The sequence below is a fragment of the Quercus robur genome, chromosome 8, assembly GCF_932294415.1.
Source record: "Quercus robur chromosome 8, dhQueRobu3.1, whole genome shotgun sequence".
NCBI lineage: Eukaryota > Viridiplantae > Streptophyta > Magnoliopsida > Fagales > Fagaceae > Quercus > Quercus robur.
The window spans coordinates 36,197,440-36,208,174 of NC_065541.1; the positions used below are offsets into that span (position 1 = coordinate 36,197,440).

At 34.5% G+C, this 10,735-nt stretch overlaps 1 protein-coding gene across 3 annotated transcripts; it reads left to right on the forward strand.

The window, feature by feature from the left end:
- Window positions 1-3,999: 3,999 nt before the first annotated feature.
- LOC126695360 (glutamate receptor 3.4-like) lies at window positions 4,000-9,838 on the forward strand. 3 transcript variants are annotated; one of them, XM_050392070.1, is made up of 7 exons: window positions 4,000-4,302; window positions 4,592-4,946; window positions 5,403-6,742; window positions 6,968-7,245; window positions 7,800-7,831; window positions 7,957-8,366; window positions 9,103-9,838. In XM_050392070.1, exons 2-7 carry the CDS (start codon window positions 4,670-4,672, stop codon window positions 9,553-9,555), a joined length of 2,790 nt encoding a protein of 929 aa, XP_050248027.1. In that variant the 5' UTR covers window positions 4,000-4,302; window positions 4,592-4,669; the 3' UTR covers window positions 9,556-9,838. The 3 variants fall into 3 exon arrangements, with proteins under 3 accessions (XP_050248027.1, XP_050248026.1, XP_050248028.1); XM_050392069.1 differs by having other exon boundaries at window positions 4,000-4,216; XM_050392071.1 differs by lacking the exon at window positions 4,000-4,302 and having other exon boundaries at window positions 4,803-4,946; window positions 5,353-6,742.
- Window positions 9,839-10,735: the final 897 nt, after the last annotated feature.

Sequence of the window (10,735 nt, forward strand, 5' to 3'; positions counted from 1 at the left end):
TTATTTTACTTATTAAAGCAAATCTATGTTTATTTAGATGTTCATTTCTATGAATTCTCTTTTAAGTTTTTCCTACTTACTCAATTCCTATTAATATAAATAGTGAAGATCAAAACCAAGTTTATTGTTTCAGTTTGAGACCAACATACTTTTAGGCAAAGTTTTCCCATGCATTGCATGAGTTTCCGACTAGTTATCTAAAAAGCCTAAACTCGTCACTAGCCTTGTACCTTAATTGACACTTCTTTATGCACAAAATGCATTGGATATAGGGGGAAATGATTTGAGCTGCTAGATTAGCAGTATATTGTAATTATTTAAAAAACTTAAACTCAATCTAATCCAACTCATAGATTCTAGTTAGTTTAACTGGTAAAATCTATTGTTGTTAAATAAGAGTTTTGAGTTTGAAGTTCAAGCCTCATTTACACAACCAAAAAAAAAAAAAAAAAACTAATTGGTATCTTGATCTAATGATAAAGAATAATCATTACGAAACAGATTCTAATTTGAATAAGTAATAAATTTTTATCAAGGAATCAAGAACGTTATTCTCTCTTTCTCTCTCTTTATTTATATTTTATATATATATATATATATATTCTATCATTAATTTTATCCTATCAAAAAAGTTTAAGCTCACATAAAAAAAATATTAAGAGATTGAGTAAAATAAGAAGGATAATATCTATGAGTTCATAACTAAATGATTTTGTTTATCTATTGGTAGATACTAAATTCAAAGTCAAAATATTGAATTAAAAGGAATATGTTTGGAAGTGAATGGTAGATATATATTTTCACTCTCACTGATTATCAAAAAATATTTTCACTCACTTTACCTAAACTCCATTTTGGATCACGTGCTCTACTAATAAATTCATTTTCTATTCCATTTTCTTTGGTGCAAATTTAGGCTCAATCAAAATCTGTATTGACTCGTACTGCAATCGAAGTCGCAAATTGCTAAAGATATTCTGATCACGAATCTAGAATATAATGACGTCCCAACTGTGGTGGTTGTCGTTGTTTTTTCCAATAAATGGTTGTTGTTTATGTCAATGTCAGCGTAACATTGATGGTGGCTGGGACTGGGAGAGAAATGTTAGGAACGTATCATTTCATACAATTTTGACCACAATTTACCGTACGGTGAGTTGTTTGGGAGTGAGAAAGTATATAAAATAGGTTTGGTTAATATGTGTTCTTAGAACACACATTAACTCATTTATTTATAAAAATATTTTTTCAGATTTGAGAAAATATTTATAAAAATAATTAATTATTGTATACCTTTAGGGTCACATTAGTAAAATCCATATAAAATATATGTGAGATTAACACGTGGGTTCCACAGTTTCTCATTGATGGTGACTTATTTTAAGCTAGGAGATATTTTGCCATCTTTATGGACCATGCAAGTCATAAAGATTGAAGGTCGTGGGGAATGTATCTTATACGTTGGGCTGGCATATAATATAAGATACGACATGTGAGATTGCAACGTGGTTTCACTGTTTCTCGTTGGTGGATAAAGATATTTTGCTAATTCGTAGGAGAATTTTTACAATTTGAGCATAGTTGCTTAAAATTTGCCTTTTTGTTTTTTTTTTGAGAGAATCAACTTGGCTGTGATTTTATGACTTCTTGTGGGAATTTTCACACACTATTGGATTGGAATTGGATGCTACTTCTTATGAATTAAAATCTAACATTTAAAAAAAAAAATTTAACAAATTAGGAGTCTTTGACGTATTTGAAATTATCGGATTGACTGGTTTTAAAACCACAAATTCTTCTACAATTTTGATGTTACAATTCTAACGTGACAAATTATGAATTGTTTATTATCACTTTTATATAAATTCACTATTTTTTTTTTCATCAATTACATTCTGTCAAATTATAATTATGATAAGAAATTGTGAAAATTTTTATGATCCTAAACTTTTCTTACCAAATTTTTCCAGGGGAGCTGGGTCGAACAACATGAATAATATATAATATTTCTAACCATTTCACACCGAGAAAAAAAAAATCACATTAACATTATCTTTTTTTTAATGAAATTAACATTATCCATTTAAGTTACGTGTGAAATGAATCAATTATTGGGTAAAGAGCTTACTGATTTACTGTATGTTTCACTTGAGAAGAGGGAAAAAAAATCATATGGTAATATATGGCACAGAACCCACATGTTTCACGTTTAACAATTGTTGCGCCTATCAAAAAACAATTGTTGCGAAACACCGGGACCCACTTTTCCACACTGGGAGGGACCGCCCTAGTCTTTTTTTTTTTTTTTGATAAACTTCAATATATATATATATAAATCAAAAAGAAGTGGAGGCACTACAGTCAACCTCACAAATTGTCCTTAAGACATCTGGAAGACTGAGTTTATTGAAACAAAAGGACCTAGAAGATGAAAGGAGAGTAGACATGGCAAAACGGGCGGGTCGGGTCGGGTTCGGGTCGGGTCAATCGGGTCACGGGTCAAACGGGTCACGGGTCAAAAACGGGTCATTTTAAGCGGGTTGAAATCGGGTTCGGGTCAATCGGGTTCGGGTCGGGTCGGGTTGGGTCGGGTTGACCCGTATTTTTCACATGAAATTTTTTATTTTTTATTTTTTTTTATTTTTTATTTTTTTTATAAAGAAAACAATATGTATTTGCCATTTGGATAGTTATGCAACATATTACTTGATGTAAAATGCATTATTTTGCATTCACTACTTATATCAAGAATAAACTCAGTTAAACTTATTAATATTTATTCAATAATTTTAAAATTATACAAATCCTAACATTGCTATCTAAAACAAAACAACACAAAGATAAGTAAAACAAATATACAAGTTTTATTTTTACACAATATCAACATTCCAAAAAAAAAAAATTACAAATGACTTATTGGATAACTCATTTGATAAAGAATAAAAACATATAAGAAAGTTACAATTTTAAAAATTAATTTTATAATCTATTATCAATTGTGGTTGACACTCTATTTCAATTTGAGATATACATTAAAGTTTGATTGCTTACTTATTTATACCTAGTCTCTTTTATGAAGATCATATCATTGTTAAGCAGCACAAACTCTAGGAAATATCATAATTTATTTTAAAAAGCCGTTTATTTTGAATATAAATTGTTAAAAAATAGATCTAAGCATTCATAATTTATGCTAATTTGATACTTTGACTTTACTATTTTCACACTCGTGAATGTGTCTCACACATATCTACAATTTTAAATCTGTTTTTAACTTTACTGTAACCAGATTATCTTGGCATGTACTTTGTTATTTGATATCTAAAAATCTTTACTCATTACAGAATGCTCAACCATTTATTTTTCAATTAATTTGCATGCAGTTATGTAAATATATCAATTGTTTCCTTATAACTCACAATAAACAATTAAACCAATATTGTCTTAATTTCACTACTTTTTTTACCCAAAAAAAAAAGTTTTAAAAAAATGGTTCGGGTTCGGGTCGGGTCGCGGGTCGGGTCGGGTTGACCCGCACAAAACACGGGTCGGGTCACGGGTCAACCCGTTTTTGCTTCGGGTCAAAAAAATCGGGTTCAGGTCGGGTATTTTTCGGGTCGGGTCGGGTCGGGTCAGAAAATTCTGACCCGTTTTGCCATGTCTAAAGGAGAGCTTAGTAGTAGCGTGAGCAGCTGAATTACACTCTCTCTTGACCGCCCTAGTCTTTAAATACAGTGATTAATTGACAATAGTAAAATGAGGTGTGAGGCCAAGTACCACAGGTTTCCCATCTCTGTGGCTTACTTGGATTCATCACAGCCATTAATATATTGCATTATAATGTAAACATCTTTTGTCCAGGAACTATTATAAAATATAGTATCTATTTTTTTTCTGGTTTTTTTGCTGACTCATAGTGTAAAGTGTAAACTATAAAATATAGCAACTTGTGAAAGATAAAAAAATTGTTAAGAACTCCTTGGAGTCTTGAAAAGGTAAAAGGCAAATAGAAGTAGTAGTAGAAAAAGACCCAGAGAGAGAGAGAGAGAGAGAGAGATTCTTTACTTGAACAGTTGAACTTGCTGGACTGTTTGTTAAGAGCTTTGAGGCTGTCTTTGCTTCTGTGGTATGTGAGGCTGTACCGTGTCCTTCACCATAAATGTTTATGTGGAATCCAAAGCTTTGTCCAAGTTTGGAGTTCAGGGAATCTCAAAATGTAATCTTTGCCCAACTTTTTTTATAAATATCTTCACCCAACTTCTTACATGCCTCTCTTTTGATATATTTTTTCTGTCCATGCATGTAAGTCTAATATTTGTTCACAAATAATTTATTATCTTCATATTGAGTTTTTCTTGGTTTGTTAATGAAAGTACATTAATGGGCATATTATAAAATATTGGCAATCTTTGCACATATAGGATTTTTGTATGTTATCTGGTGCTGAATCTTACTAAGTGTTGTAGATTCCCTGTAGTAGTTGAATTGTGTGAATGGAAAAATTATATAAATTTCTTTATTTTGATTCTTCTAACTCTGTAATCACAAGCTCTTTGTGGTAATCATATTTTCATGCTGACCGTGTTGACAGGTATTTATCATCTTGAACTCATGCTGACCTGAGCTGAACAAATAGAACCTCTTGATTTGTAGGCCTGGCCATATAGTCATGAAAAGGACACTATTTTTAGTGATTTTTTGTATGTGGGTGCCTATGAATGTATTGGGTAGGACTGGGAATACCAGCGTTTCTTCTTCTGCAAAACCGAATGTTGTGAATATTGGAGCTCTATTTACATTAAATTCGGTTATCGGAAGGTCAGCAAGACCAGCGATTATTGCTGCAGTCGAAGATGTCAATTCTGATTCAGGTGTTCTTCCAGAAACAAAATTGAACCTCATATTACACGATACGAATTGCAGTGGATTTCTTGGAACTGTGGAAGGTATTTATTTCCACAAGCTTTTGTTTCTTAGGCTATGGAATCGAATCTTTCTCTTTTAGCTGTGGTCATTGATTTTATAAATTTAGAAGGGGATCTTTTGCCTTTGAATTTGGGGTCTCTTATTTATCAAATTAGTTTCCATTTTCTTTTTCAATTTCAGTTTTAGATTTGCTGCCCTCTTTCACCTAGCACATAACCTGTGAATGGTATAATCTAGGATGAGAGTACTATTGTGTTCAAAGTTCAGTTAGTTTTTTCTTATATATACTTCAGTTGCTTGATATGAAGCGTATCTCGGATTATATGTATGATATCAGCACCTTTCTTAAATGGAGTCTTAAGTAAGATAAGAACTAGCTAGGATTATATGTATGATACTACTTCTTTTGTGTGCTTTCTCTTGAAGATTGGGGGAAAAAATACAGAAGTTTGACAGGGGTGTCCTTAACAATGTAGCTTTGCAGCTGATGGAAGACGATGTGGTTGTTGCAATTGGGCCACAATCCTCCGGTATAGCTCATGTCGTCTCCCATGTTGTTAATGAACTCCATGTGCCACTTCTGTCATTTGCAGCAACAGACCCCAGTCTTGCTGCACTGCAATACCCATATTTCCTCCGCACTACACAGAGTGACTATTTCCAAATGTATGCAATTGCTGATTTGGTTGAATATTATGGCTGGAGGGAGGTAATTGCCATCTTTGTAGATGATGATTATGGAAGAAGTGGAATTTCAATATTGGGTGATGCCCTGTCAAAAAAACGAGCCAAGATCTCTTACAAAGCTCCATTCACTCCTAAAGCCCCCAATACTACAATTAACGACTTGTTGGTTAAAGTAAACCTCATGGAATCTCGTGTGTATGTCGTGCACGTAAATCCTGACACTGGTTTGAATATATTTTCTGAGGCTAAATCACTTGGGATGATGACCAGTAGCTACGTTTGGATTGCAACAGATTGGCTTCCTTCCAACCTGGATTCATCAGAACCAGTTGACACTGACACAATGAATCTCTTACAAGGGGTCATTGCTCTTCGCCATCACACCCCAGATACTGATCTTAAAAAAAAATTTATGTCTAGATGGAGCGGCCTAAAAAATAAATCTAGTGCAAGCTTCAATTCTTATGCTCTCTATGCATATGATTCTGTTTGGTTAGCAGCCCGTGCTCTTGATGCTTATTTGAAAGAAGGTGGAACTATATCTTTCTCTAACGATCCAAGGTTGCATGACACAAATGGAAGCTCACTGCATTTAACGTCACTCCGTATTTTTGATGGAGGCCAACAATTTCTCCAGACAATTTTAGGGACGAACTTCACTGGTGTAAGTGGTCGGATTCAATTTGATATAGACAAAAATTTAGTTGATCCAGCATATGATATTCTGAACATTGGTGGGACTGGATCTCGTAGGATTGGTTATTGGTCAAATTATTCTCAGCTCTCAATCATTTCTCCAGAGATCTTACATTCTAAGACCGCGAATACTTCCACCAGTAATCAACATCTCTACAGTGTTATATGGCCTGGTGAAACTACAGCAACACCTCGGGGATGGGTATTCCCTAACAATGGGAAGCCACTGCGAATAGCAGTGCCAAACCGAGTAATTTACAAAGAATTTGTGGCCAAAGACAGTGGCCCTTCAGGGGTGAAAGGTTACTGTATTGATGTCTTTGAAGCTGCTATAAACTTGTTGCCTTATGCTGTCCCACGCACATATATCTTATATGGAGATGGCAAAAGAAATCCTGTTTATGACGATCTTGTGAACTCGGTTGCAGCAAATGTGAGTATTTGGCTCTTATTTGTACCTTTAATTTTTTGGCTGTTTTTCAGAATAGTTATGTTTGGTTTGGTTAGGAATATAACTAGCTATAATACGGATGCTAACTTGTGAATCTCTTTGAGTTATTCCTTTTGATGAACTTCTGAATTAGATTATCTAATAATTTGATGAGACGTGGTGTTTAAATCATAATAATTATCTCGGCATATTTTCTTCCTTTTTCAGAAGTTTGATGCAGCTGTTGGGGACATTACAATTGTTACCAATAGAACAAAGATTGTGGATTTCACTCAGCCTTACATGGAATCAGGACTTGTCGTCGTTGCTCCTGTCAAAGAGTTAAAGTCAAGTCCTTGGGCTTTCCTGAAGCCATTTACTGTTGAAATGTGGTGTGTCACTGGGGGCTTCTTTCTTCTTGTTGGAGCTGTTGTTTGGATTCTTGAGCATCGGATTAATCATGAGTTCCGTGGTCCACCAAGTCAACAACTTATTACAATTTTTTGGTTAGTATGTTCAATTCATTGAATGTTTCGTTTCTTTGTTGCTATAGTTGAAAGCCCTCTAATTTATACAAAGCTACGGGATGTGACTTTTGAAATTGATGTCAAATTCCCTCGGCAGTGGACCTGACTGTTGCTTTGGTGACTTCGAAATTACTAAATTACACATGAGATATAAACATTCAAAATATTGCACACACTCCCGCCCCCTTTCCCTCTTGAAGATCATGACATATTCCTTTTTTTGTATGGTAGAGCAGAGATAATCATGAGGCTATATATTGGTTTACTAGTTTTAAGGATGCTAATAGACTATTATAAAGTAAACAGATGAATATTACCTTTTCCTATGCACTTTGCCTTTGGCTGGCAACGGTGGGAATGTGGAACCCAAGTTTCCCGTGAAAAGAACCAGACAGTGCCATTGAGTCACAAGGTTCTTGGCTCCTATGCTCTTACATATATGCACAGCTTACAATCCTGCCTAAGCATGCTCCTACCTTGCACAGATGTTTTTGCAGTTCTTTAATATGTGTGCTTTGCCTTTCACCTTGCAGGTTTAGTTTCTCAACAATGTTTTTCTCACACAGTATGTATTTCATTCCTAATCTCTTGTGATTTTGAGATTAATTGTTTGACATAATCCTTCTAGTGTTGATTGGGAGTCCATACTTGAAACTCCTAACATCCTATTGCTGCTTGGGTCTGTCACAGGGGAGAACACTGTGAGCACTCTTGGACGATTGGTGCTGATCATATGGCTATTTGTTGTGTTAATAATAAATTCAAGCTACACAGCTAGTTTAACATCAATCCTCACAGTGCAGCAGCTAACATCTCGAATTGGAGGAATTGACACCTTGATATCAAGTACTGAACCAATTGGAATACAAGATGGGTCATTTGCATGGAACTATCTCATTGATGAGCTCAACATAGCAGCAAGCAGGCTTGTTAAGTTGAAAAGCCACGCTGAATATGCTATTGCCCTGCAACGTGGACCAAACGGTGGTGGTGTAGCTGCCATTGTTGATGAGCTTCCTTATATTGAACTCTTCTTGTCCAGCACCAATTGCAAATTCAGGACTGTGGGGTCAGAGTTTACCAAAAGTGGATGGGGATTTGTAAGTATCAACTTTTATTTTTTCTAAGCCTGAATGTTCCTTGCTTGCTGGTTACTGCAGACTTCTGGTAGCTAGATTCAAAATCATGAATACTGATATGAAATGAGGCATTTATAGAATGGTACAAGTTTGCTTGCCTTATGCTAACTGTGATCTAGATTTTAAGTCATATGCAGGAGTTGGAAACTGAAATTTCTAGCTCCAGACTTTTAATTGAATTACATTGAAAATTGCCACTCTAATCAAGAAAAAGTGTCATACAATTCTACACCTCCTATTAGGATCCTTCTATTCCTTCTTCTGTAGCAAAGATCTACATGTTTTATGTAAAATATTCTGATTTATTATGCAATCATTAGATGACTTGGTTCTTTTTATTTTTTCAGTACTTATTTATGCTGTTTCTGTATTTGATTTTTGTTTTAAGTTCAATACTTGTTAATTTCTTTCTAATGTATTTTGATCAATCAAGGCACTTATAATATTATAAGTAAAAATTACTAATGCCAAGGAAAAAATGGACAAAATTTGATAACACCTCATTTCGTTTTTTTTTGGCTGGCACTGGCTGAACACCATGTTAAACTACCTAGCTCCCTCTTGGTTTGCTGTTCTAATCTTTTACTTAATCAAAACTCTAGATTTGATTTCAGGATCTCTTATTTGTTAAGATAGAAATTCAGGAGACGTGTACAATTTTCCAATATCTTTCTAATGTTCAATTCCCTTGTCTCAGGCATTCCAAAGGGACTCTCCTCTTGCAGTTGACTTATCAACTGCCATTCTTCAGCTCTCAGAGAATGGTGATCTTCAAAAGATCCATAATAAATGGCTGACACGTAGTGAGTGCTCAATGCAAATTAGCCAAGTTGATTCAAACCAACTTTCTCTGATGAGCTTCTGGGGCCTGTTCCTTATTTGTGGCATTGCATGCTTCATTGCGCTTACTATATTCTTCTGTAGAGTCATTTGTCAATACCGCAGATTTAGCCCGGAGGCTGTCGAAGGGGATGTTGAGATTGATCCTCCAAGGTCTAGACGCACAATGCGAACATCAAGCTTCAAAGACTTGATGGGGTTTGTAGATAGGAGAGAAGCAGAGATCAAGGAGATTCTTAAGCAGAAGAGCAGTGATAAAAAACGACAAGCTAGCCATAGCTCAGATGGGCAATCCAATTCACCCTCTTAAGGAAATATGTTCTTTGGCTGGTGGGTTTTCTAATGCTTCAATCAATGCATCTTCATCTATACTAATATGTTTGTTTTTCCCTCTGATACCAAAAGTTAGGCAGCTAGAATGATGTTGTTTACATAGTCTATAGAATACGCTGAGAGAATCTTAGTAAGCTGTACCATTTTGTAGTATACCATGATATTTGTACCGTTACTTCATTGAAGGAATCGAACTATTCAAGTAGATAGCTTTTTATCATTTATAATCTTAATGGAAGAAAAGAAAAGTTCTTTGGAAATGTGAGAATATTTGTTTGCCGTTGAGCTTTCTATTTCAACCTCTTAAGTTGCCTAGCATTATTGTGGGATTGTGTGGTTTGATCTTTTGTCCTGTCCCAAAATTGACTGATGTGCACTAAGCTAAAAGAAAAGATTGATGTGCATAATTATTGTGTTTGTGGCTCCCATTTATTCGGACTTACGCATTCTCTTTGAAGGATATATATATAAATATATATATATTTATATATATATAAACTTAGGTACAATACTACTTTAAGCGTTATTCCTTACGTTCCTCACTTAAGATTGAGCCATGTGACTACTTATGAGGAAAAATTCACATGGTAGAATCTTAAGAAAAGAAGTTAAGTAACAACACCTAAATACTATACTTAAGTTTTGTCCTATATATATATATATATATATATATTATTTTTCATTTTGGTAAACTAAAAAGCATAAGAGGGAAGGGTGTCAATTTCTATGCATCTAGGGCAACACAAAGAGAATTGTGCACCAATGCATCATTAGTGGGGATTAAGAGACTCAAACCCAAAAATAAAGTCTTGTTTGGCCCAAGGCCTGGCGACTAAATCACCTGCTGTGTTGGTATTTACGTATATGGCAATTTCTAGAATGTTGTTCTTAAATCTTAATTCCAAAAAATGGATCCCATTTGGGTCATTTCATTTCAGCTCTTAAAAATGTCTTTATTCTTTAACAGCTTATGCCATGTCATGTAAGTGGGCAATAAAATTATAAAGTTCATGGTATTCAAACAGGTGGACAACTTGTTTGTAATGAATTTTTTTACTATTATAACACCCTTTGTTTTTGGTTCTTATTCGATCAGAGCAAACTTTCATTTACTACCATGAATTTCCCGGTTAGCCAAATTCTTTAACCTAAAATTA

Coding starts and splice junctions, on each gene's coding strand:
- LOC126695360 (XM_050392070.1), top strand. CDS start 4,670: ATGAAAAGGACACTATTTTTAGTGATTTTTTGTATGTGGGTGCCTATG. Junction 6,743..6,967: donor TGAACTCGGTTGCAGCAAAT/GTGAGTATTTGG, acceptor TTCCTTTTTCAG/AAGTTTGATGCAGCTGTTGG. Junction 7,832..7,956: donor AACAATGTTTTTCTCACACA/GTATGTATTTCA, acceptor GGTCTGTCACAG/GGGAGAACACTGTGAGCACT.